Source organism: Salvia splendens, chromosome 7 (genome assembly GCF_004379255.2).
Source record: "Salvia splendens isolate huo1 chromosome 7, SspV2, whole genome shotgun sequence".
Lineage (NCBI taxonomy): Eukaryota > Viridiplantae > Streptophyta > Magnoliopsida > Lamiales > Lamiaceae > Salvia > Salvia splendens.
In genome coordinates, this window is record NC_056038.1 from 14,727,555 (window position 1) to 14,753,634 (window position 26,080).

General features: G+C 42.9%; 2 protein-coding genes and 2 long non-coding RNA genes across 6 annotated transcripts; 3 read left to right on the forward strand and 1 right to left on the reverse strand.

Annotated features, from left to right (window-relative positions):
• The first annotated feature begins 77 nt into the window (after window positions 1-77).
• On the forward strand, window positions 78-5,100 carry LOC121742711 (type I inositol polyphosphate 5-phosphatase 12-like). 3 transcript variants are annotated; one of them, XM_042135946.1, is made up of 12 exons: window positions 85-762; window positions 864-1,227; window positions 1,334-1,586; window positions 1,660-2,461; window positions 2,552-2,676; window positions 2,792-2,876; window positions 2,971-3,130; window positions 3,233-3,273; window positions 3,360-3,630; window positions 3,718-3,841; window positions 3,932-4,292; window positions 4,651-5,100. In XM_042135946.1, the coding sequence occupies exons 1-12, from the start codon at window positions 316-318 to the stop codon at window positions 4,930-4,932; spliced, it is 3,315 nt and encodes a 1,104-aa protein (XP_041991880.1). In that variant the 5' UTR covers window positions 85-315; the 3' UTR covers window positions 4,933-5,100. The 3 variants fall into 3 exon arrangements, with proteins under 3 accessions (XP_041991881.1, XP_041991879.1, XP_041991880.1); XM_042135945.1 differs by having other exon boundaries at window positions 83-762; window positions 2,971-3,273; XM_042135947.1 differs by lacking the exon at window positions 4,651-5,100 and having other exon boundaries at window positions 78-762; window positions 2,971-3,273; window positions 3,718-3,789; window positions 3,932-4,089.
• A 348-nt stretch (window positions 5,101-5,448) lies between these two features.
• On the reverse strand, window positions 5,449-7,456 carry LOC121741214 (polygalacturonase-like). The gene is made up of 4 exons (XM_042133915.1): window positions 7,031-7,456; window positions 6,149-6,438; window positions 5,775-6,003; window positions 5,449-5,670 (listed from the first exon to the last, which is right to left on the reverse strand). Exons 1-4 carry the CDS (start codon window positions 7,454-7,456, stop codon window positions 5,449-5,451), a joined length of 1,167 nt encoding a protein of 388 aa, XP_041989849.1.
• A 6,539-nt stretch (window positions 7,457-13,995) lies between these two features.
• Window positions 13,996-14,527, forward strand: LOC121740837. Its single transcript, XR_006037686.1, has 2 exons — window positions 13,996-14,134; window positions 14,251-14,527. It is a non-coding gene; the product is annotated as an uncharacterized LOC121740837 (long non-coding RNA).
• Window positions 14,528-24,146: 9,619 nt separating this feature from the next.
• On the forward strand, window positions 24,147-24,679 carry LOC121740836. Its single transcript, XR_006037685.1, has 2 exons — window positions 24,147-24,286; window positions 24,403-24,679. It is a non-coding gene; the product is annotated as an uncharacterized LOC121740836 (long non-coding RNA).
• The last annotated feature ends 1,401 nt before the right edge of the window (window positions 24,680-26,080 follow it).

Consider the following 26,080-nt stretch of genomic DNA (forward strand, 5'->3'; position numbering starts at 1 on the left):
CCACCTAAATTATCCGAAAAGCTATTTAGAATTGATATTTACCAGAATGGTAGAACAAATTTCTTAACTTTCTTGACCAATTTTAAAATTCAAATCTAAAATCAAGCCACCTTCCTGTCCTAACATTCCAAAAATCTTATGGTGTTTCCAAACTATTTTTGTTGTTCTGACTCTTTCTTTCACATCCCGACATTCACTCTCCCTCCCAATTTTCGCACAATGATCAACTTCTCTCCTCATTCCTATCTCCCAACTTCAACAAAACACTCAAAATCTTCAAAGAAAGAATAAAATAATAATAATAATAACAGAATAATGGACGATCTCCCCGTAGATCCCGACATCAATGCGCTGGAGGCGATATCCAACTCGCCGCCGCGTCGGAAAACCCTCTACTACAGCCAGCAGCTGCGGACCATGACCGGAGGCCACCAACCCCGCCACTCCAACCACACCCGCAACCACAGCCTCGACGAGATCGACATCCTCGCCGCCGCCGCCGCCTCCGACGAGGACGATTTCTACCGCTACCCCATCACCACCGGAAGCGCCGGCGGTGCCACCGACATGATGGATTACGTCGGCATGGCGGACGTCGCCAACGGCTTCGATGACTCTCAGCTCCTCCCCAACCAGCCCCTGCCGGAGTTCGTCGGCAGCGGCGGCGGCGCCGGGGTTTTCAAGGCCCCCATTCGAGCCGCGATGCACCCCAACCGGCCGCCTTGTCTCGAGATTCGGCCTCATCCTTTGCGGGAATCTCAGGTTCGTTTCATCTAATCATCTCTTGATTCCTAAATATTGCATCCTAAATGTGTGAGAATGAAAATTTGTACAAAATTAATCATAATTTGAAAATTTGAAAGGGGGGAAAATCCATAAAGACGATTGCTAGCACAGACACACAGCTGTGGGCAGGGCAGGATTCCGGCGTGAGAGTGTGGAAGTATTCAGACACATTCGACCCGGGGACTTTCACGGGGATAGCAGGGCGAAGGCTGCCAAGGGGAGACGAGGAGACTGCCACATTTCACGAGTCAGCAAGCACGTCTCAAACGCTCTCCTTGATGGTTGATGAAGGGAGTAAGTTGGTTTGGAGCGGACACAAGGACGGTAAGGTCCGTTCGTGGAAGATGGATCAGCAGTTCACCGATGGCAACGCCTTCAAAGAAGGCTTCTCGTGGCAAGCACATAAAACCCCAGTCCTTTCCATGACAATCTCTTTTTATGGTAACTTCTTTTTCCCGTTGATGATTCTTCGTCTTGTGTTGATGATTGTCCACATTGCTCGTCTAAGAAAGTGATTGTGTCTTATAATCTCTCTGCTTGTGTAAAGGTGATATATGGACGGGCACAGAAGGCGGCGTGATAAGGATCTGGCCGTGGGAAGCTCTTGAAAAATCTCTTGGACTAACTCAGGAGGAAAGACGAATGGCTGCTCTGCTGGTGGAGAGATCGGCTATTGACTTGAGAGCTCAAGTCACCGTTAATGGCGTGTGCAACATTTCATCTTCGGATGTGAAATATCTATTAGCTGACAATGTTAGAGCCAAGGTTTGGGCAGCAGGTTCTCAAACCTTTTCACTATGGTAACGTCATCTCTATCGCATTCATCTCCGGCCTGTGAAAATAGAGAAATCTGATCATTTTTCGAATGAACAGGAACGCTCGGACGAGGGAGCTTCTGAAAGTATTCAACATGGAGGGTCAGATTGAGAATCGCGTTGACATGCCATCTCAAGAGCAGCTAGTTGAAGACGAGGTGAATGTTAAGTTAGTCTCAAAGGGGAAAAAGGACAAATCACAGGGCTTCCTGCAGAGGTCGCGCAATGCGCTTATAGGCGCTGCTGATGCTGTTCGTAGAGTAGCAAAGGGGGCGGGAGCGTTAGTGGAAGACATGAAGAAGATAGAAGCAATGATGATTGCTCCAGACGGTGTAATTTGGACGGGTTGCTCGAATGGAGTATTAATCCTTTGGGACGGGAATGGGAACCGTGTGCAGGATTTCACTCGCCACCCTGCTGCTGTGCAGAGCATCTGCTCTCATAGTTCGAGGATATGGGTTGGATATGCAACAGGGAACATCCAGATACTAGACCTTGAAGGAAACCTAGTAACTGGTTGGGTTGCGCACAACGAGCCCATTATAAAGCTAGTCGTCGGCCACGGGCATCTCTTTAGTTTAGCCACACACGGTGGCATTCGGGGGTGGAACATATCATCTCCGGCGTCCATGGATAGCACGTTGCGGAAAGAACTATCGGAACGATCAGACATGTATACGAGGCGGGACAAAGTGACCATTATGGTTGGGACATGGAATGTAAGCCAAGGTAGAGCTTCTCAAACCGCTCTCAAGTCGTGGTTGGGATCTGCAGTCTCCGATGTTGATATTGTCGTTGTTGGGCTGCAAGAAGTGGAGATGGGTGCGGGTTTTCTTGCTATGTCTGCTGCAAAAGAGACAGTATGCATATAACTACATCAAATGTGTGAATTTCGATTCTTTTTTAAAATTAGATTGACAAAAAATTTACTATTGAGTTTGCATTTTTAGGTAGGACTAGAAGGGAGCTCTGTGGGACAATGGTGGCAAGATCATATCGGCAAGGCTTTGGATGAGAGATCTATCTTTGAACGTGTAGGCTCGAGGCAGTTGGCTGCCTTGCTCATTGCGATTTGGTAAGATTTTTCATAAGTTGTATGATAGATTACCCTTTATTATTTTTTTAACCGTTGTAGTCGACAATCCGAACAATAACATAACGTTATAGGTCACTGTTGTCCTTCCTTTTAGGGTAAGAAAAACTATCCGGCCCCATGTCGGGGACTTGGATGTTGCTGCTGTTGCATGCGGTCTAGGCCGTGCAATAGGAAATAAGGTAAGTAGATCTGGTTCTCCCTTAGCGTCCGAATTGGCCTCATGGTAATTATGTCGTCTCTACATTTATACACGAGCATGGAACGTGGTTGCAGGGAGGTGTAGGATTGAGGTTGAGAGTGTATGACCGGCTCATCTGTTTTGTGAATTGTCATTTTGCTGCACATTTAGAAGCAGTAAACAAAAGGAATGCTGATTTCGATCATATTTTCCGAACAATGACTTTCACTCGGTCTACGTACAACAATGCTGCCGGTATGCTGCGATGCCTCTACTTGTCTTGCTCTCTTCTTCTCTGCATATATTTATTTTGGCTGCTTTATTCGTTTGGCTTGCCGTGGCTCCTCATTTTTGCAGCTGGTGTTTCATCGGCTAATCAAGCGCTCAAAAACTCAAATGTACGGGTGCATCCCTTAGTTTTCGAGATTATGATTTTGTCGAGTTTTTGTTTGAGGGAAATTCTCCGGTGTTTTTTTGTCTCCAGCAAACTACATCTATTAGTCCTGAAGAGGCAAGGCCTGATCTTGCCGAGGCTGATATGATCGTCTTTAATGGCGATTTTAATTATCGCCTATTTGGCATAAGTTATGATGAGACTCGAGACTTGGTTTCTCAGCGAAGCTTTGATTGGCTTCGCGAGAAAGATCAGCTACGAGCAGAGATGAAGGCCGGTAAAGTTTTCCAAGGGATGCGCGAGGCCCTCATTAGGTTTCCTCCCACTTACAAGTTTGAGATAGGAAAACCGGGTTTAGGAGGTAATTCAACGCCCTCATTGCTCCTCCTCCTCCTCCTCCTTTCTTAACACTTACGTAGATGAAATAATCTAATCGTATATGTTGTAGGGTATGACTCGGGGGAGAAGAAACGAATCCCAGCTTGGTGCGACAGAGTTCTGTATCGCGATAACAAAGCAGGTATGGCGAAAGAATGCAGCTTAGATTGCCCCGTGATCGCCTACATATCACAGTAAGCCTTGATGTTTTTAAGTTGTGCTCCACACGACTCCATCTTCCTTGCTTATTTCGTAGTGATTGTTCTGATCTTTTTGCATTCAAGGTACGAAGCCTGTATGGATGTGATTGAGAGCGATCACAAGCCGGTTCGTTGCAAGCTCAGCCTCGACATTGCTCATGTTGATAAAACAATTAGGAGACAGGAGTTTGCGAAGATCCTCACGACCAACGAAGAGATAAGGTCGAGCATTGAGGCGCTGCGTTTTGTCCCCGAGACGGTAGTCAGCACAAACAACATCGAGCTCCAAAACCAGGACACGTCCAACTTGAAAATCACCAATCGAAGTGCTGAAGAGTCCGTGTTTTACAAAATTGTGTGCTTAGGACTATGCTCCATTAAGGATGACGTAAAAGAGCCCGAGTACCGGCCACGTGGATCGTTCGGTTTCCCCCGTTGGCTCGAGGTAATTACTACTCATTGCTATATTAATCCTCCCTCCATCCCAAAAAATTTGTCACATATTTCCATTTCTGTCCGTCCAACCAAATTTGTGACATTTCACTTTTTTACCATTTTTGGTAGTAGACCTCACATTCTACTAACTCACGTTCCACTAACTTATTTTCACTCATATTTTATTATTAAACTAATATTTTAAAACATGACTCATATTACACTAACTTTTTTAACTCACTTTCCATTATATTTCTTAAAACCCGTGTCTGGTCAAAATTTAAGGGACGCTGCGGATAATATATCAGTACAATTTCTGTTTGATCAACTACTATACTTATGTAGTGAGGTTTGGACTTATGAAACAGGTGACACCGGGGGCGGGCCTGATTCAACCGGACCAAGTGGTGGACGTATTGGTGCATCACGAGGAGTTCCATAAGTTGGAGGATTTGGTTGAGGGAGTTGCACAAAGCTGGTGGGCTGAAGACACCAGGGACAAGGAGCTGATCTTGGTGGTAGTGGTGCGAGGGAGTTGCTCGACCGACGTCAAAATGCACCATGTCACTGTCCGACACCGCTTCAACGGGAACACGATTAGGATAGATGCTAAAACACAAGAAGGCAACTCGCACCAAAAATCCGTCTAATAAACCTCAACTTGATATGTCTAATCACAAGGTACATATTTGTAGAAATGGATAGGCAAATAGGAGATTCTTTACTTTGTTTGCTATGTATAGAACTAACTAACATAGTTTTTGTGATCAGACTTTGGATGTTAGCTATAATTGAAGATCATGGTTATATGCTCCTTAGATGGTTATCTGATATAATTTACTATAATTTACAAATGTGTAAATTTATATATCCTAATTTAATTCAAATATGGAAAAAATCAAAAGATACGAATTTCATTTAAATTAAAAAATAACTACATAACTTTAATATTTGATTAATAACCCAACTATAGTAGGACGATCGAAAAAGAAATATGACTCAACTATGATGGGATGAAGGGAGTAGTATATATTTAATACGCTCGAATTTCAATCACGCAGTGATATAATGAAGAAACTCTTCAGAAAATTAAAACTAGCTAGCTATACATTTTAAGCAACTCGCCTATAAAATTGCGATGCTGGTCGTTGTCTTCGTTTTTACGGTTACAAGCAATTTTCAGGCATGATGACTCCGGCGGAACTTCCGGCGATGTTTTTGCAGTAAGATTGTGCTTTAGTTGATTTCAAATATGTGAGTTTAATGTCATGTAATTTGATATTGCTGCATGGATTGGTATGGCTGCAATCAAATGTCATTGCTACTTTTGTTGCAGATGATCCTTGTATGTTTTGGTATGTAATCTGGCTTATTTTGATTCCCGAACCCTGCCAAAAGTAATTTAAATTAATCTAAGGTTAGAAAATCAAACATAAATTAATGGTATCTAAAAAACAAAAAGTGTAATTAAAATGACAGAAAGAATATTTACCTGGCTAGGACATCCTTGATTGTTGGGGCAGTAATTTTGGTCTATGATGATTGGATTCTCAACATTCTTCATAACTATATTTCGGAAATTAATATTTCTGACAAATCCCTTGCTAGGCCGGGCCCATGTTTTAATACGAAGCCTGTTTTCCGACCCACTGAAAGCCGAATTTATTAGTGTCACATTTTCCACGCCGTCTTCTTCAAAACTTCGGCCCAAACTCCCAATGCTGTGAAAAGATAAATAAGTCATGGGTTATTATCGTGACGCAACTCTGCTAAATAAACAAAAAATGAAGACACTTGTTATCATATTTTTATTTATATTTTCATTTTAGAAGTGTGAAATGAAATATGAAATGGAGTATAGAATACCTAACACCGTGTCCCGGGCCGCATTTGATTTTGTCCATCCATAAATTTCTAGTCCCGGGGCCGATGGATATACAGTCGTCGCCGGTTTGGATGAGGGCATTGGTAATAGTGACTCCGGTGGAGGATTGTACATGAATCCCATCTGTGTTAGGGCTTAGATCGGGTGCTATCATCTTCACATTGCTCACTTTCACATTCTTGCAACTATTGATCACAATGTGCATCAATTGGCTATTAATCGAGGTTAACCCTTTTATCTCACCGTTATTAACCCAATTAAATGTGATTGACTGCAATTTTCAAACATAACTTGGATTAGTCCCACTTGCATACCTACAAAATATTTATACATAAAAAAAATATCTGCTTAAATTTATTCGATAGTAGTATGAAGAAACGTGGTGTGTCTTCAATAAATTAAATGTTTCTCACCAATAAATATGAATTAGTTCATAGTTCACACCCTCACCTAGAAAAAAATCTGTACTAACTCATAGTTCCTCAAGGTATGATATTTATGAATCTAATTGATTTTGAAATAAATAACATTAATTGAAGAAAGATTGAAAAATGATATAGCAAGTGGCGATGGGAACTACGAAAGAGGTTTGATCAGTTACCGAATTCTTTAATTTCTTTTTGTACTTGCATTGTCAAAGTTGAAAGCATTAATTAAATTTTCATAATTTGACTGCATTCTAAAAGAAAAATTACCACATTATTATCGCAAGGGTTAGTAATGTGTTAAGTTATAAGGGCATGTTTGTTCGGCGGAAATGTAAAACTGTTAAGGAAAATGATTACTAACTTAAAAAAAACAATAAGTTGCATTGTTGAAAATAGTAAAATGTTGTGAGAAATAATATGAATTGAAAAATGTACCCTTGCTCCGGTGGGGCAAGTTTGGCCGGAAGCCTTGCAGGCCCATAATCCGGCGCCCTTAGCGTCTAAATTTCCCCCGACGACAGAAAGCCAATTGACCTGAATAAAAAGAATCCAGTAGTCGGAATTTCCAAGGGCACGGTGGTCAAGCGGAGCTACAAGAGTTCCATCAATTTGAACTCTGATCTTATTTTTGCATGGCCCTCTAAACTCCGCGGACCTCAATAGGTAACGCCCTTTCGGAACGTAAATCCTGGACGCCGTCGTGGCCGTGCACGCCGCCGCCCATGCCTTAAGGAACGGCTGAGTTGCGTCGGTTTTCCCATCTGGTTTTGCACCAAATGTTATCACATTGAATGTGACTGTAGCACCTTGTGCAATGCCAAACCATGCTACAAATAAAATGATTGAAATTATCGAATTCATATTTTTGGCCTAAAAGTGTTATTGTGGCTTGAGCTTGAATATTTCTATTTTTTGATGGAGAATGAGACGGTTGATATGCTATTTATATGGGAATTTCATCCCTTGCAACTGTCACTTCTAGATTGATACCAATGATTGTTTGTAATAATTGATCAAAATATTTAAATTTAGTTAATTTATTTATGTCAAATATTCATGTTATGATATGTACGGTGCCATGTGATGATACGTTATTAAGATGGAATTTTTGTTTAGGAGTCATGTGAGGTAATATGAAGAGAGTTCTCTTTTAAAAAAAATATATTTGGAGAAATGGATAGTATAGTCAACTTTATTATACTAGTATATAATGGACTTGCACATGGAGTTATGCTCGAGTTAGTAGTTTGAATTTCTAAACATAAACATTTATTGGTTGTTGAGTTTATTTTTTAGATAATTAAGCGGAGAAAATACTTGATAAGACATTTAATTGTTGGAGCTTGGGCAATAATATAGAGTCAACTACTTTTATACTCCATATACATTATGACTTAGGTAGCATTAGAATGAGACTATACCCCAGTTGCAGAACTAAACAATTTTTCTATCTTCTTCATTATGTATATATAATGAACTTAGCCTATTATTGCAATAGACATGCATTTTATATAAATTGTTTAATCAATCGTTTTTCCATGACAATTGTAATTTGCACAAATACAAATTTGAGAAAATGTTTTAATGTGGAATTAAATTTACTCCATTAAGAGATGCTTACATATTACTACTCCATCCGTCACATAGTAGATGTCACATTTTCTTTTTTATTTTGTCCCACAAAAGATGTCACATTTCATTTTTTGGAAAAAATTCTCTCTCACATTATTATAAATATATTATTTTTTCTTTCCACCTAACACACAAAACAATATCTTCTAAAATCTCGTGTCATTCTCCGACTATGTCATCTATTATGGGACGAATGGAGTACTATTTTTAGTGCAACACTAAATATTTGCATCACAAAAATTTATAATTAGCTACATGATATTTTTGGTTATCATCATAACGTTCGATTTTGCCTACTTTTCAGTAGACGTGGTATTATTTTCTGGTACTGCTTACGGTATCTCATTTCATTCACAATAATAGTTGCATCACAACAATATATAATATTGGCATTTCAATTTTTGTGCATTACTCATAAGCTCATTTTATATCTAATTTTTCTCCTATCTGTGCAGAGGCATGCATGATATATTTAGTTAACTCTAAATATGGGCATTTTAATTTATAGAAAATTGTCTCAAACTAAATATTCATATATATTAATTTATTTACAACTTATACCACTACAGTCTACCATTATAACTCATTAAATATCTACTAATACTATTTTAACTATCTTTCACCTCCTCTATTTTACTTTACAAGTTGTGCATTAATTCACGTATCATTTCAGATGTACATAGTTTTATAGGACAGATCCGGGGGAGTATACAAGTATATATAGATTTTGTTGGATTTGTCGAAGGCTGTTTAAAGGGAAATTAAATTATAACTAAAGTCTAAATATTATTACAATGAAATTATAACTAAAGTCTAAATAATATTACAATGAAATTATAACTAAAGTCTAAATATTATTACAATGAAATTATAACTAAAGTCTAATTACAAGGCGGCTTAGATTCACACAAGTTAAACTTATACTTTCGTTGACCAAAATTTGTACATTTTAAAAATTGAGTTCAGATTATGATTTGTAAATAAAAATATGTGAAGGTACATGAATAACGAATGTGTGGATAATGAAGCCATGTGACACGTGGAGGACTATGAGGCGGGAAAATAGCCGAATACATACTCAAGCCTAAAGCCTTCCATTAACAAATACTACTATCCCATTTTGTTATTTTTAGTTGCGGAAGTAGAAAATGACATTAGTAGGAGCGGCTATATTTTGAAAATTTTCTCTAGAAATTTATTTTTAAATAATTTAGATCATTAATAGGGACTTTTGTAAATAATTTGTATAAAATTTGAATAAATTTTAAAAATAATTATTAGAAAAACATCAAAATTTTCAATTCATTAGGGGCTTAAGCCCCTTAGGGTGTGTTTGATAATAATCACAAGAATAAAGCCCATTACAATATTCTCAAGTGTTTGACTGAGAATATGATTACAGAATCCTTTTATCTTATGTTTGATGGGTAGTAGTATATTGGCCACGATTAGAAACAGATGTTTGATACATTGGTGGAAGTTTTGAATTTTATTTACTTGTAACCCTAAAATATTTTGGAAATCACTAAAATCTATTTTCCCTCTTTCATCTCCCGCGTTTCTCATAGAGATTTTGCGGGGAAATCTGAAATTTGAAGAGCTTCACTATTATCTCTCTTCTTTTCTTCTAATCTCCTACTCATTTATTCTTCCAATTTTTCCATTCTGCTGCATTTCTCAGTAAGTTTTTTACTTCTTTTCTTTGATTTTTCACGTTCAAATAATTGCTTCTTCAATTTCCTCTGTACACATATGAACCATTTCTATTGACTTATTTTCATGAATTTTAATTCTTTGCCATTGTTTCGAAGAAATTTATATTTTTGTGAGCACGGACTCATCTTCATGAACTCAAAATTTTTTCCTAATTTTTCCTTTATCAAAATGGAATCTTGCTTTAGAGACTTCGATTTTGAAAAATTTCGTGTTGGAACCTCTATGTTTGCGTTTCTTCTGTTGAATTTTGCTAACTAGGGTGTGCCTTTGGCTTCTTGATTGACATCTTCCTAGTACAGAAACTATTATCACTATTTTTGTATAGTTCTTGCTGTAAACTCTGTAAAGATGTGGGTATGTAATCTATGTACAATGTGGCTTTCTACACATGGAGTTTGAAAAAAGTTTGGACAAAATAATACTCTTTTCCTTGTCTGCAAAATGTGGCTATGTGCGGTGCACTCAAAGAGCTTGTTAACGTAGTGGAACTAAGACATAAACATGTGCATCTTCATCATTCCCGTTCTTTGTTTAATTTCATCCAATGTCTGAGTCAAATATTTAGTGTCCCAAATGAGGATATGCATTTGTTAGAACATGTGATTTTGGTTATTAAAATCTGCATTTGTAGTGTATATGGATATGTTATAATATCTATGTCTATGTTATTTCAAATAATATATTTCTTGTCTTATTCCAAGAGGTAAGTAGAACCATGAACGGCGACTACTACAGAATGAATTCCTTTGAGAAAAATCTCGAGACACAAGGTCAGTAATCGGTCATCATTGAGGGTGATCTTTCATATATAGTTCCACCTTCATTCAAATCATTCAATTATGTTTTCATTGATAAAAAGCTTGCAACATCTCCACATTTATATACTCAGACAGCAGTAGGCTCGGGCCTGGTACGAGGGCAAGGGGAGATCGTACAAGGCGAAGTTGGTCAGCACGCGAGGAGGAAGTACTAATGTGGACCTTGAAAGATCTTGTTGCTCGTGGTTGGAAAAGTGACAATGGTTTCCGCTCTGGATACTTGACTCGGATTGAAGAGGTCCTCAATAGGGAGTTCCCAAAATCGGGAATAAAGGGAACTCCTCATGTCAATTCTAAGATATGTCAATGGAAGAAGAGCTACAACTCTCTTGGTTTAATACTTGGACGAAGTGGAGTAGGCTTCAACGTGAACGAGGATTACAAAATAGATTGTGACGACGATGTCACGACCACAACTTCCTAGTCAAAGAAAGCGCAGCTATTTCGCGACTAAAAATTCTAAACGGTCTCAACACATCATCATAATTACTGAAATTAAGGAAATACTGTCTAAAAGTCATCAAAATAGCAAATTATTACATCAGAGTGAAAAGGGGGACATTGTCTTTACTGAGACAAAGCTAGGTCTATGCAGCGGAAGAGTTCCAAGACAAGTATAACATGTATGGAGACATACTACACTAGCTACCCTTCTTTTATTTCATCTTCAGTCCCAACACCTCCTCTGCCTCGATCGATCAACCTGCACATTTAGGAAAACAATATGCAGGGCTGAGTACTTGATATACTCAGTGGCTTATGCCGAAACTGTTTTTCTTTTAATTGTCTGCCAAGCTGAGTGAACGCGGGGTTTTTCTGAAAACAAGTCCCGGTCACTAAAATCTGTTATTTCTTTCTGAAATAGACTGCAGTCTTTTAACTTTCTGATGATATACCATGTCAAGCTGTGTGAATCGGGAATGTGGCCACATTCCACGATCACTGGGTCGGCCAACCTGGCGCTAGCTCACGACCCACGAACCGGCCAACCTTGCGCTAGCTCACGGTCCCTATGTGTACACTAGTCCGAGTAGGATTTACTGACCTACTGGGACCCGAATTCGTTTTAACCATGAATGGCAATCACAAAATAAAACATGGCATGACAATTCATTCAAACGTTCACACTTATTCTCATAGAGTTCTGTAAATAAAAAGGAAAGAAGCCCACACCTCAATTGCTTAACTCTTGCAAAATAGGTGCTTTCCCCTGTTCTGAGATTATGCGTCGAACGACGACGTTCCTTTACAAAATTAATATATTTAAATTAGACCTCAAAAATCTTGCATGAATGCATGCCTAAGCGTGTGCTTATTATTTTAATTTCTGCCTTCTAAAATTAGAAGTCTTAAATCTTTAAATCGGTGATTTAATTTGTTCTGTAACCGGCTGACCCGTTCGGTATTAGAATTCTCGGATTATCTTAAGTATTTAAGAAATACTTTCTGTGACTATTATAGTCCGCCTTAATTATTCACTGGCCTTTATTTCACTCACGGCTTATAAGTTCTTTTCTTCCGTGGCTTAGGAAATAATTTCCATTATACTTGAAAAGAGGCTCTTCACTAAAAGTATTAAACCGAGAACTAATTTCTTAAGTTCAGCAAGGAGTTTACTTAATCTGGGCCAAGGTATTATTTCATTAAGCATTTTCGGTCCAGCTTAACTAATTGGCCCAATTCTTTTCTTCTTCTCATTTAATCTGGCCCAGCTTAATTAATTCCAGGCCCAAGTGATGAATAGTGGAAAAGGCCCAAATACCCCCTTCACCAACCATCGTCACTATCTCTCTCTCATTTCTCAAAAATCCCCAAATTGAAAATGAGGAACCCTAGCCCCCTTTCTCTCCTTCCTCTCGGCGATTTCGCACCCCGCCACCTTCAGCGCTCCTCGCCGGCGTGTGAGGAACCGGAGTCAGCCCATTTCTATTCCGTTCCTCTCCGCATCGCACGACCGCTCCCACCCTCTGTCTCCTACTCGGCAAGAAGGGGTCTAAAATTCGGAAACCTGGGGAGGTGGAGGACTCGTCGCTGTCTAACCGGCGACCCACTACCCACCATCTCTTCCCCCTTTGAGGCATAACCTTGTACGGGCAATCTTGACGACGTTTTGTTCGCGGAGGGGTCACCCGTGGAGGGAAGACGTCGTATTCTCCGTCCTTCAGCGGCATCCCTCGGTCCACGCTGCCGTCGTCTCCATCTTCCTCCCTTCGGCGACGCTGGACCCCTCGGCTTAGGGGTGACACGCAGACGGCGGTTCTGCCGCTGCGGAGACCCTCGTAGCAGTGCGCCGTTTAATCAGGCAGTCGCCTCGCCGAAGCTAAGTTCCTACTAGTTATCTTCTTTCTCTTGTCATAGTCTAGTCCTAGTTCGCGTTTGAAAAGCAATGTGGTTGTGCTTCTATGTGACTGATTCTGTGTGGAAGACACCATTCCATGGTTCCTTTCCTCCAGTCTCAAAAGTGCTACACTACCCTAGACATGCATCCTAATGAGGCTGGGGTATGTGCAAGGGAGGTTTACTGATTTCTCAGATTCTCATGTTATCATAAATCGTTTCCATGTTTTGTTTCTATCATGCTCGAATGATGCCATTAAACTTGAGATTTAAGCTGATGGGTGTTACCTTTCCCTTGTAACTCCGCTGAACTTGCTAAGCTACTCCCTTCCTTGGTCTTGACCTCTCTTGCTCCTCCGCTTGCTGCTCCGTTTAGTAACTAGTTTGTTGTGTGGTGGGGGATGGAACTGAGGAGGAGATTGGCATATTTATGCACAGCTTGTAACTGAAAGCTGCACAATGACTGAGGTACTTGGCTGACCTTGCAGCATTCTTTAACTGATTTTGGTGTTTTGTGCTGCCTTGTACTCTGATTCATTCATGAATTTGTCTTCTTTTGCAGGTGCACACTAGAGGTGGCACTGTGGGGGCTGATTTCCGGACTATAACCGGTTTGGGTAGGGAAAGCAAGGGCTGTTACCTGCAGCTTTGCAGAGTATTAGCTGGAGGGGAGCCTGCTGGCTGGAGTTTGCTTCTTTCGGTCCAACACTCACTCACATTTCTGCAAGGTATTGTTTCCCCTTCCCTTTCTTAATACACTTCTCTTGTTGTCTCTGTAAACAATTGAGGAGATCTAACGGCTGTTGAAACGAGTTGTCATAACAGCCGAGCTCTTCTTCATGTTTTGATCTTTCTCTCCAGATCACGGAGTTGCCGAGCTTGGTGCCGAACTGCCGAGCTCGGTGCCGAACTGCCGTGCTTGGTGGCGAACTGCCGAACTCGGTGCCGAACTGCCGTGCTTGGTGGCTGCTCGTTTGGCTGGTGTGAGCCGTGGAGTGCAGGGATAAAGCAACCTCTTACCTTTCTTTTTTTTTCGGTAAGTTTTGGTCTTCAAAGCTCAAAGTAGGTTTGTTCCTTATCCTTGCTTACTTTGCCAACTAAAAGCTTTAGTGTCTTATGTAACCTCTTGTTTATCTTGTTGTTTTCTGGCAGGGACAAGAGGCTGACTCTTCTCGGTTGCTGTCTCGTCTGTTCAGCCCAACGGGCCATCGGAAACTGGGCCGAAACCATGCTAGAAGAAGGGCCCGAAGCTAGTAGTTTCATTTGTAAAGAGATAGGGTTTCTATTTGAAATTCTCTCTTTTTCTTAACATGTAAAAGTTTATTGGTGTGTATTTAATTCCAAACACTTGAAATTTGGTGGCTTTGAAATTTCTGAAGTTGTACTTGTACCCTTATTCAAGAAATAAAAATACTCTTTCATTCGTCAATAAAAGTTCTAGTATTTTATTTCATAATTCCCGAGAAATCTAAGTCTCGGCTATTACATTCTACCCCCCTTAACAAAAATTTCGTCCCGAAATTTTGTCTCAGTTAGGTAAAAAGCTGTGGGTACTTCTCTTTCATCTGGTCCTCGAGCTCCCACGTCGCCTCCTCGCGGCCGTGATGCTTCCATAGGACTTTCACTGTTACAATATTCTTATTTCTCAACTCTTTAACTTTTCTGTCCAGAATTGCTTCTGGCTTTTCTTCATAGCTCAAATCTGGTTCTAACACCATTTCTTCTTGGTGCACTATGTGTTTGGGGTCAAACACGTACTTTCTCAACTGTGATACATGAAACACATTGTGAACATTCCCGAAACTTGGCGGGAGCGCTAATCTGTACGCCACAGGGCCGACTGTTTCTAGGATCTCATAAGGTCCGATAAAACGCGGTTTCAGCTTGCCCTTGACGCCAAATCTGGTTATCCCTTTCGATGGGGATATTTTCAGAAAGACCTTGTCTCCTGTCTTGAACTGTAAATCCGTTCTGCGAGCATCTGCATAGGATTTCTGTCTATCTTGAGCTTCCTTGATTCTCCCTCGGATTTGTCGGACAATTTCTATCATTTCCTCTACCGAGTCCGGTCCGAGAATCCTTCTCTCACCAACTTCATCCCAGTAAAGTGGTGATCTGCACTTTTTCCCGTATAATGCCTCGTATGGAGCCATGTCAATAGTTGCCTGGTAACTGTTATTGTAGGCGAACTCTATAAGTGGAAGTACTGACTCCCAGCTCACTCCACGGTCGAGCACTACAGCTCTTAACATATCTTCCAATGTCTGGATCGTCCTTTCGGACTGTCCGTCCGTCTGTGGATGGAACGCTGTGCTGAAATTCAGCTGAGTGCCTAACTCTCGCTGTAGGCTTATCCAAAATCTAGAAGTAAATTTTGAATCTCGATCTGAGGTGATCGTTACTGGGACACCATGTAAACGTACGATCTCTCGCACGTAAATCTGTGCCAACTTGTCTGAACCGTATGTGATACGAATTGGTATGAAATGAGCACTTTTGGTGAGGCGATCGATTACAACCCAGATGGCCGTGTTTCCCCGTTGTGATTTTGGCAATCCTGTCACAAAATCCATTGCTATATGCTCCCATTTCCATTCTGGAATCTCGAGAGGCTGCAACTTTCCATAGGGTCGTTGATGCAAAGCTTTCACTTGCTGACAAGCCAGGCATTTTTCCACAAATGACGCTATGCTTCTCTTCATGCCATCCCACCAAAATTGCTTCTTCAAGTCCTGATACATCTTCGTACTTCCAGGATGGGCAGTATAGGGTGTCTCATGAGCTTCACTCATGATCTCATTTCTGAGTGTCTCCTTATTGGGTACGCATAATCTCCCTTTGAAAGTGAGAGCATTATCCGCCTCTTCGTGGTAGTATTCCCCTTTTCCCGTCCTTACTCTGAGACGGATCTTTTCTAGAGCGTCATCGTCTCTCTGGGCTTCCACAATTCTGGCTCTTAAATCTGGTTCTATGACCAAGGTGGATATTCTGCTGTCCACTGTCTCCGGGGCTCTTACTATTTCCAGCCGCATCTTGGCGAATTCCCGGATAAGCTCTTCCTCTTGTGTGAGGAAAACAGCTGCTTGAGGCGCTGTCTTTCTGCTCAAAGCATCTGCTACTACATTGGCTTTGCCTGGGTGGTAGTTTATACCACAGTCGTAGTCCTTGACTAGTTCCAGCCATCTGCGCTGTCTCATATTCAGATCTTTCTGTTCGAAAAAGTATTTGAGACTCTTATGATCTGTGAAGATCTCACACCGAACTCCGTAGAGGTGATGTCTCCAAATCTTCAGCGCATGGACCACTGCTGCTAATTCCAGATCGTGCGTCGGATAGTTCAACTCGTGCGGCCTCAATTGGCGTGACGCATATGCTATCACCTTACCCCTCTGCATCAGCACGCACCCGAGTCCGACCTTCGATGCATCTGTATACACCACATAGTCGACTCCCGCCTCTGGTACGGCTAGCACCGGCGCTGTGGTCAACTTTTCCTTAAGCAATTGGAAACTTGCTTCACATTCTGGGGTCCAGTTGACTTTAACTCCTTTCTTGAGTTGTTGAGTCATCGGCCTTGCTATTTTAGAAAACCCCTCAATGAATCTTCGGTAGTATCCTACCAGTCCTAGGAAACTTCGAATTTCATTGGGCGTTGCTGGTGACTGCCAACGTTGCACGGCTTCAACTTTAGCGGGGTCTACTCGGATCCCTTCTGCTGTCACTATGTGTCCAAGGAAATTCACTTCATTGAGCCAGAACTCACACTTGCTGAACTTAGCATAGAGTTTCTCGGCTCTTAACGTTTCCAAGGTGGCTCTCAAATGTTCCTCGTGTTCCTTTTTGTTCTTCGAATAGATGAGCACATCATCTATGAAGACCAGAACGAACTTGTCCAGGTACGGGTGGAACACGCGGTTCATTAGGTCCATGAACACAGCTGGAGCATTGGTAAGCCCAAAAGGCATTACCGTAAATTCATAATGGCCATATCTGGTGCGGAACGCAGTCTTTGGTATATCGTCTTGTCGAACTCTCAACTGGTGATAACCCGATCTCAAATCCATCTTCGAGAACACTCCAGCTCCTTGCAGCTGATCGAAGAGGTCGTCGATTCTCGGTAAAGGATACTTGTTCTTGAGGGTTATTTTGTTCAGCTCTCGATAGTCGATACACATCCTTAAGGTGCCATCTTTCTTCTTTACAAAAAGTACTGGTGCGCCCCACGGCGACACACTGGGTCGAATGAAGCCCAGGTCTAGTAGTTCCTGTAATTGCATTTTGAGTTCCTCTAACTCCCTTGGTGCCATTCTGTAAGGCGCCTTTGATATTGGAGCTGATCCTGGTTCCAGATCGATGCTGAACTCCAATTGCCTGTTTGGTGGCAAGCCTGGTAGCTTTTCTGGGAATACATCAGGATATTCTCGTACTATTGCCACGTCCTCAATTTTCTTGTCCTTTTTCTCTTCTTCGTTCAAAAAGACGAGGTATGCAGGGCATCCTTTCCTCATCATGGTTGTTGCTTGCAGGGCAGAAATAATCGATTTTCGTTTCCTCATGGAGATCCCATGAAACATTACGGGTTCTGTCCCAGGGTATTGTAGCGCTATCTGTCTCTCCTTACAACGGATTGTGGCGTAGTTCTCGGCTAACCAATCCATTCCTAGTATAATGTCGACGCTCCACATCAACATCACATGTAAGTTATGAGCTACTAGGTTCAGGTTTCCCATGGAAAATTTTATGTTTGAGCACGTTCGTGTGATATCTATCAGGCCTCCTACGGGTGAGGACACCCTCATACTATGTTCCATCACGTCCGTAGGCAAGTTCAAAGTATCCACACAAGATGTTGATATAAAGGAGTGTGATGCACCGGTATCAAACAAAAGGGCGATTGGTACGTTGAGGAGAGTTCCCATACCTGCCAAATTGCCTTGCTCCCGTTTCCCTTCCTCGGCCCTGGCCTGCTTCTGCTGCAGTGCGAAGGCTCTTGCCTGTGGGGGAAGTCTCGGGCGTAGCTGTCGCTGAGGACGTGGTGCAGGGAGCATCGCCTTCTCTCTCCTTGGTTCAACCTGGAGTGCCCGCAGTTGCGGACGCTGTCCTCCCGTTCCAGTCGCCTTGCTCGGGCAGTTTCTGGCAAAATGTCCCTTCTGCCCGCAGTGGAAACATCCACCAGTCCCGGCCTTACACTCGCCGTCATGTCTCTTCGAGCATCTCGCACATAGAGGTGCCTGGGCTCCGCGCTCCGCAGCTGGAGTCGGGGCAGTTTGGTACCAACGGTTCTGCTGTGGCTTAGGGGCAAACTGTGGTTGCTTAGCATTAGTCGGGACTCGGTCTCCTTCCCATTTCCTCTTTTCTCGAGGGAACCGCTGCTGTGGCGGCGGTGGAGCAGTGGTGACATGTGTCGTCGGCCTCTCTTTGGGCATAGCTGCCTCAATGTCCAGGGCCCGGCCCAATGACTCGACATAAGACAGACCTCCATGACTGGCCAGAGCCATTCTTATTTCCGATCTCAGGCCAGTACAAAACTTTTCGGCCATTTTCTCGTCCGTGTCTACTAGTTCAGGCGCATAGCGTGACATGTCACAGAATAACCTATCGTACTCGGTCACTGTCATCTTTCCCTGTTTCAAACTGTAAAACTCCACCTCTTTGGCCTTGCGGTAGCTCTTGGGGATGTACTTGCCGTACAGCTCATTCTTAAACTCCTCCCAGGTCAGGTGCTCCAACTGTTCGCGAGTCATAACCTTTCGCCTAGCTTCCCACCAGAAGTCGGCGGACTCAACCAGCAGCAACTTCACACATGAGAGTCGCTCTCTGTCGGTGCACCGAAGAAAATCAAAGATGCGCTCGATCGCACGCACCCAGGTCTCTGCTGCAGCAGGATTCCCCAGACCATTGAACACAGGTGGGTTCTGTTTGAGAAATGTTTCTTCCACTCGCCTCTCCGGCACTGCAGGAGGCGGTGGTGGAGGAGGTGGCGGTTGTGCTCCTGCTCCCCCAGCCTGGTCTCTCCTAGGTATCTGCTCTGGTACTTGCGCGTACCTTCTCGGCCTGCCTGCTTGTCTTCTGGGAGGCATTCTGTTTATAAAGTGATGTTAGTACTAGTTATTCACTTTCTTCAATAACAAAGTGTGTATCTCTTTAGGATTCATTTCATATCTTATGCATTTTCTTTCATGCATATACTTAAAATAAATCAATAGGAGCCATAATTTGTGCAACGTCATATGCATTCATCATAGAGTGGAAAATTGCCTCTCGCGAGGTCTTAATATCTTTTACATATGACATCATCGAAGTTCTACAAAAGAAAGGAAACTAATCTACTACGCTAGCACGGCTATGACCCGTCTGACCGACCCCTACTCCGAGTCACTGTCGATCCACATCGGGTCGTCGTGGCTCGTCCCAGGGAGGGGCATCTCTATAGGTGACCATACCTCCTCCTCGCCCTCGGAGGCGACGACCGGCTGCGGGATCTCTGGGGCCATGCAAGGCGCCACTGGTACGTCGAGGTCGGAGACGAAATCCTTGTCCACATGCTTGGCGTAGTAGTATAGCCCCTTGTAGAACGCCTCATCTATTGGGTGGAGGGGCTGCTCCAACTCCTCGGGAAATGGCTCCATGGGTGGTGGAGGAATCTCTGGTGGTGGCTCGAGGGGCTGTGGAGGGTTGACCCCCACTATCTGGTCCGTGAGACTGCCAATCTGCGGCTCCTCGTCATCATCATCGTCCCCTACTATGTCCTCCTCGGGATCCTCCTCCTCTGGATCCTCCTCCTCTGGATCCTCCTCCTCTGGATCCTCCTCCTCTGGATCCTCGTTGCTCTCTCCACCTCCTGTGCCACTCTCCATCGGCTCAAACTCGTCGCTGGACTCCGACACATCTCCTATCTCTGCCCTACTCCTGCGACGGCCGGGAACTCGGGACGACTGTCCCTCCTCAAATACCCCGTCTGCCGCCCGCATCAGGGCCAAAGGTGGCAGGCTACGGAACCGCTCACTCCCCGGGGCCTGCATGTCTGGCGGGGGCCCGTTCCCAAAGTGGAAACACCCTGCCGAGACTGCACTCAAGAAGCCCGGCATGTCTCCTATCGGCTCATAGGTCGGAGGCCGCGAAGAAGTGTACAACTGGGCTGTGGTTGCCATCCACCCCTGCCACTCCGGTGGGAACAACTCCACCAGTCTCATGATGCCCTCGTAGGGTTTCACCCCATGCCAATTCGCCTCCTCCCATAGCTTACCATAATGGGCGACGAATTCGGCGAGAGTGTCCCCGTGGCAACGCCGGTACGTCCTGTAGTAACGTACCACCGCATCTGGATCAGCACCTGTCCGGAGTGGGCGTCGGTGGGTAAAACGCTGTCGTGCCATCTCTACATAAAAGAAGAAAAGCCCTCAAAACGGCTCGTAACTGAAAGTATGCATATACAAGTATGCGAAAAGCTGTAAAAGATGGTATGAACTGAGTCGTTGTCTCTCGAAGAGGTCGTACTAGATTTGTCTGTGGCTATGTCTCATAACCGGCTGGTATACACATATATCTATATATGTACTATCTGTATGCTCAAAGGAATGGACTTCCTTTCTTTGCTGTCTATTGATATTGCAACGATACTTTCTGGTTCGTTGTTGATTGATTTTTTTTTTTTTTTTTGAAATTCTGTGGAATTAGGGGTTCTCCCTAACTGATGAGTTCAGTTGGTCTCGTCGCCGTGGAAGGCGGTAACAAGTTCTCATTCTGCTAATACTTGATTCTGCATGTCTTACCTAAGGTACTTCTCTAAAGCACTCTAGGTTCACATACATAGTCCCCATGACATCTATACATTCATGTCAAGCTCATAAAACACAGATACAGTAAGCATATCTCATGCAAAGTATCAGCTATCACGTTGCATCTTGCAAGCATTTCAAATAAACATTTTCGTTCCCATGAGGGCTGTGAAAATTATTTTCTTTTTCTGGAAAAACTTAGAAAATTTCATTTTCTTTCTCAAAATGAAAAAAAATATTTTCTTTATTCAGAATTCTCTTTTCTGGACGAGCGGGCGTCGACCCCTGTTTCTGGTGCAGTTGATCGTGTCGAGCTGAGGTGTTGGGATCTTGTACTGATCATTCTGTTCACTTTCTAGCCTAGTGCTACTGTTCTGGACTGAGGCTTAGAAAGAAGGTTCTTGGGTCAGAGCGAAAGAAAAGTGCTCTGATACCACTCTGTCACGACCACAACTTCCTAGTCAAAGAAAGCGCAGCTATTTCGCGACTAAAAATTCTAAACGGTCTCAACACATCATCATAATTACTGAAATTAAGGAAATACTGTCTAAAAGTCATCAAAATAGCAAATTATTACATCAGAGTGAAAAGGGGGACATTGTCTTTACTGAGACAAAGCTAGGTCTATGCAGCGGAAGAGTTCCAAGACAAGTATAACATGTATGGAGACATACTACACTAGCTACCCTTCTTTTATTTCATCTTCAGTCCCAACACCTCCTCTGCCTCGATCGATCAACCTGCACATTTAGGAAAACAATATGCAGGGCTGAGTACTTGATATACTCAGTGGCTTATGCCGAAACTGTTTTTCTTTTAATTGTCTGCCAAGCTGAGTGAACGCGGGGTTTTTCTGAAAACAAGTCCCGGTCACTAAAATCTGTTATTTCTTTCTGAAATAGACTGCAGTCTTTTAACTTTCTGATGATATACCATGTCAAGCTGTGTGAATCGGGAATGTGGCCACATTCCACGATCACTGGGTCGGCCAACCTGGCGCTAGCTCACGACCCACGAACCGGCCAACCTTGCGCTAGCTCACGGTCCCTATGTGTACACTAGTCCGAGTAGGATTTACTGACCTACTGGGACCCGAATTCGTTTTAACCATGAATGGCAATCACAAAATAAAACATGGCATGACAATTCATTCAAACGTTCACACTTATTCTCATAGAGTTCTGTAAATAAAAAGGAAAGAAGCCCACACCTCAATTGCTTAACTCTTGCAAAATAGGTGCTTTCCCCTGTTCTGAGATTATGCGTCGAACGACGACGTTCCTTTACAAAATTAATATATTTAAATTAGACCTCAAAAATCTTGCATGAATGCATGCCTAAGCGTGTGCTTATTATTTTAATTTCTGCCTTCTAAAATTAGAAGTCTTAAATCTTTAAATCGGTGATTTAATTTGTTCTGTAACCGGCTGACCCGTTCGGTATTAGAATTCTCGGATTATCTTAAGTATTTAAGAAATACTTTCTGTGACTATTATAGTCCGCCTTAATTATTCACTGGCCTTTATTTCACTCACGGTTTATAAGTTCTTTTCTTCCGTGGCTTAGGAAATAATTTCCATTATACTTGAAAAGAGGCTCTTCACTAAAAGTATTAAACCGAGAACTAATTTCTTAAGTTCAGCAAGGAGTTTACTTAATCTGGGCCAAGGTATTATTTCATTAAGCATTTTCGGTCCAGCTTAACTAATTGGCCCAATTCTTTTCTTCTTCTCATTTAATCTGGCCCAGCTTAATTAATTCCAGGCCCAAGTGATGAATAGTGGAAAAGGCCCAAATACCCCCTTCACCAACCATCGTCACTATCTCTCTCTCATTTCTCAAAAATCCCCAAATTGAAAATGAGGAACCCTAGCCCCCTTTCTCTCCTTCCTCTCGGCGATTTCGCACCCCGCCACCTTCAGCGCTCCTCGCCGGCGTGTGAGGAACCGGAGTCAGCCCATTTCTATTCCGTTCCTCTCCGCATCGCACGACCGCTCCCACCCTCTGTCTCCTACTCGGCAAGAAGGGGTCTAAAATTCGGAAACCTGGGGAGGTGGAGGACTCGTCGCTGTCTAACCGGCGACCCACTACCCACCATCTCTTCCCCCTTTGAGGCATAACCTTGTACGGGCAATCTTGACGACGTTTTGTTCGCGGAGGGATCACCCGTGGAGGGAAGACGTCGTATTCTCCGTCCTTCAGCGGCATCCCTCGGTCCACGCTGCCGTCGCCTCCATCTTCCTCCCTTCGGCGACGCTGGACCCCTCGGCTTAGGGGTGACACGCAGACGGCGGTTCTGCCGCTGCGGAGACCCTCGTAGCAGTGCGCCGTTTAATCAGGCAGTCGCCTCGCCGAAGCTAAGTTCCTACTAGTTATCTTCTTTCTCTTGTCATAGTCTAGTCCTAGTTCGCGTTTGAAAAGCAATGTGGTTGTGCTTCTATGTGACTGATTCTGTGTGGAAGACACCATTCCATGGTTCCTTTCCTCCAGTCTCAAAAGTGCTACACTACCCTAGACATGCATCCTAATGAGGCTGGGGTATGTGCAAGGGAGGTTTACTGATTTCTCAGATTCTCATGTTATCATAAATCGTTTCCATGTTTTGTTTCTATCATGCTCGAATGATGCCATTAAACTTGAGATTTAAGCTGATGGGTGTTACCTTTCCCTTGTAACTCCGCTGAACTTGCTAAGCTACTCCCTTCCTTGGTCTTGACCTCTCTTGCTCCTCCGCTTGCTGCTCCGTTTAGTAACTAGTTTGTTGTGTGGTGGGGGATGGAACTGAGGAGGAGATTGGCATATTTATGCACAGCTTGTAACTGAAAGCTGCACAATGACTGAGGTACTTGGCTGACCTTGCAGCATTCTTTAACTGATTTTGGTGTTTTGTGCTGCCTTGTACTCTGATTCATTCATGAATTTGTCTTCTTTTGCAGGTGCACACTAGAGGTGGCACTGTGGGGGCTGATTTCCGGACTATAACCGGTTTGGGTAGGGAAAGCAAGGGCTGTTACCTGCAGCTTTGCAGAGTATTAGCTGGAGGGGAGCCTGCTGGCTGGAGTTTGCTTCTTTCGGTCCAACACTCACTCACATTTCTGCAAGGTATTGTTTCCCCTTCCCTTTCTTAATACACTTCTCTTGTTGTCTCTGTAAACGATTGAGGAGATCTAACGGCTGTTGAAACGAGTTGTCATAACAGCCGAGCTCTTCTTCATGTTTTGATCTTTCTCTCCAGATCACGGAGTTGCCGAGCTTGGTGCCGAACTGCCGAGCTCGGTGCCGAACTGCCGTGCTTGGTGGCGAACTGCCGAACTCGGTGCCGAACTGCCGTGCTTGGTGGCTGCTCGTTTGGCTGGTGTGAGCCGTGGAGTGCAGGGATAAAGCAACCTCTTACCTTTCTTTTTTTTTCGGTAAGTTTTGGTCTTCAAAGCTCAAAGTAGGTTTGTTCCTTATCCTTGCTTACTTTGCCAACTAAAAGCTTTAGTGTCTTATGTAACCTCTTGTTTATCTTGTTGTTTTCTGGCAGGGACAAGAGGCTGACTCTTCTCGGTTGCTGTCTCGTCTGTTCAGCCCAACGGGCCATCGGAAACTGGGCCGAAACCATGCTAGAAGAAGGGCCCGAAGCTAGTAGTTTCATTTGTAAAGAGATAGGGTTTCTATTTGAAATTCTCTCTTTTTCTTAACATGTAAAAGTTTATTGGTGTGTATTTAATTCCAAACACTTGAAATTTGGTGGCTTTGAAATTTCTGAAGTTGTACTTGTACCCTTATTCAAGAAATAAAAATACTCTTTCATTCGTCAATAAAAGTTCTAGTATTTTATTTCATAATTCCCGAGAAATCTAAGTCTCGGCTATTACAGACGATCAATGGAGTCAGATTGTTAAGGTTCGGCCTTTCATGTGTTGCTCTTTTTAGACTCATTCATACGTGTCATTGGATTATTTGCAAAATGCTTTTCCATTTTCAAGAATGTTAATTGACTTTATAGTTTTCTTTTGTGGTTGTCCAGCGCGACCCATACGCTCGCGGTATGCGACACAGGTCATGGCCACTTTATGATGATTGGAAGTTGGTTTTTGGCAAAGACCACGCCAGTGGGAGTGTCGCTGAAGACACGCACGATGCTCATGACGGTTTTGCTAGGCAAACTCAATCTCAACTACATGACGAGGGACTCGAATTCCCATTCGGAGCTGAAGAGTTCTCGGCTGCGAATCCATACCCTGAACAAGGACCAGCAGCTACCCCAGATGAGAGCACTGGACAGAGCTTACAAGGATCAATGCAAACCAACACAAGGGGGAAAAGAGAAAGGCAGCCACGGACAACATAGGTTTGATTCAAATACTCGGACGGATGCAAGATGACACCAATGAGAGGCTTGACAAGTTGACCAAACGCATTGGCTTTGAGTTTGACGCCAGCAAAGCACGTAACGAAGTTGTTGACATATTAAGTGCTATGCCGGAGCTTACTCTGGTGCAGCAAATTGACGTCACCGAGATCATCCTTGAAAAGGTTGAGCGGGTTGAACATTTCATGCGTCTCGCAGAAGGGTCTCGCCTTACCTATGTGTCGCGTGCGCTGGAGAAGTACAGACACATTTGAGGGGCTGCAAATATAACTGTTTTGAGTTCTAACATGTTATCTTCCTTGCTTACTCTCCTATATTTTTTGTCTTGAACTTTGAAATGGAGACTTAAACTGGTAATGTTATAGGACCTCTTATTTGATTTTGGTTATGTAAGTGCAAGGAGGTTAACCATTTGGATGTGTTTTGTAAGCTATATTAATCTAACTTAAATTGCAGTTATTGTTTATCAATTAGGAGAAACTTTTGATGTTGCTACTTACAGATTTGTTAGTTTTCATTTCTTCATATTGTCATCCAAGTATTAATAATCTTTGAATATAGTGCAAACTATACAATTTTTCGGTGATGTTTATACCATTCTGTCAGAGGATATTAAATTACATTGTGAAGGCCTTATACAACTATACAAATGTTTTGTCGTGGAAATCATCTACTCAAGACCACTAATTGATTTTGTCAATAGCTAGTTAAATTATTCACTTACAGCTAATGAAACCTACTCAAATAAATACAATCAAAATCTATTGACTTAATTGATTTTTGTCATATGCTTGGTTGAATACAAACAATGATCAGCTACTTTAAAGGCTATAGTCACAAACCATAA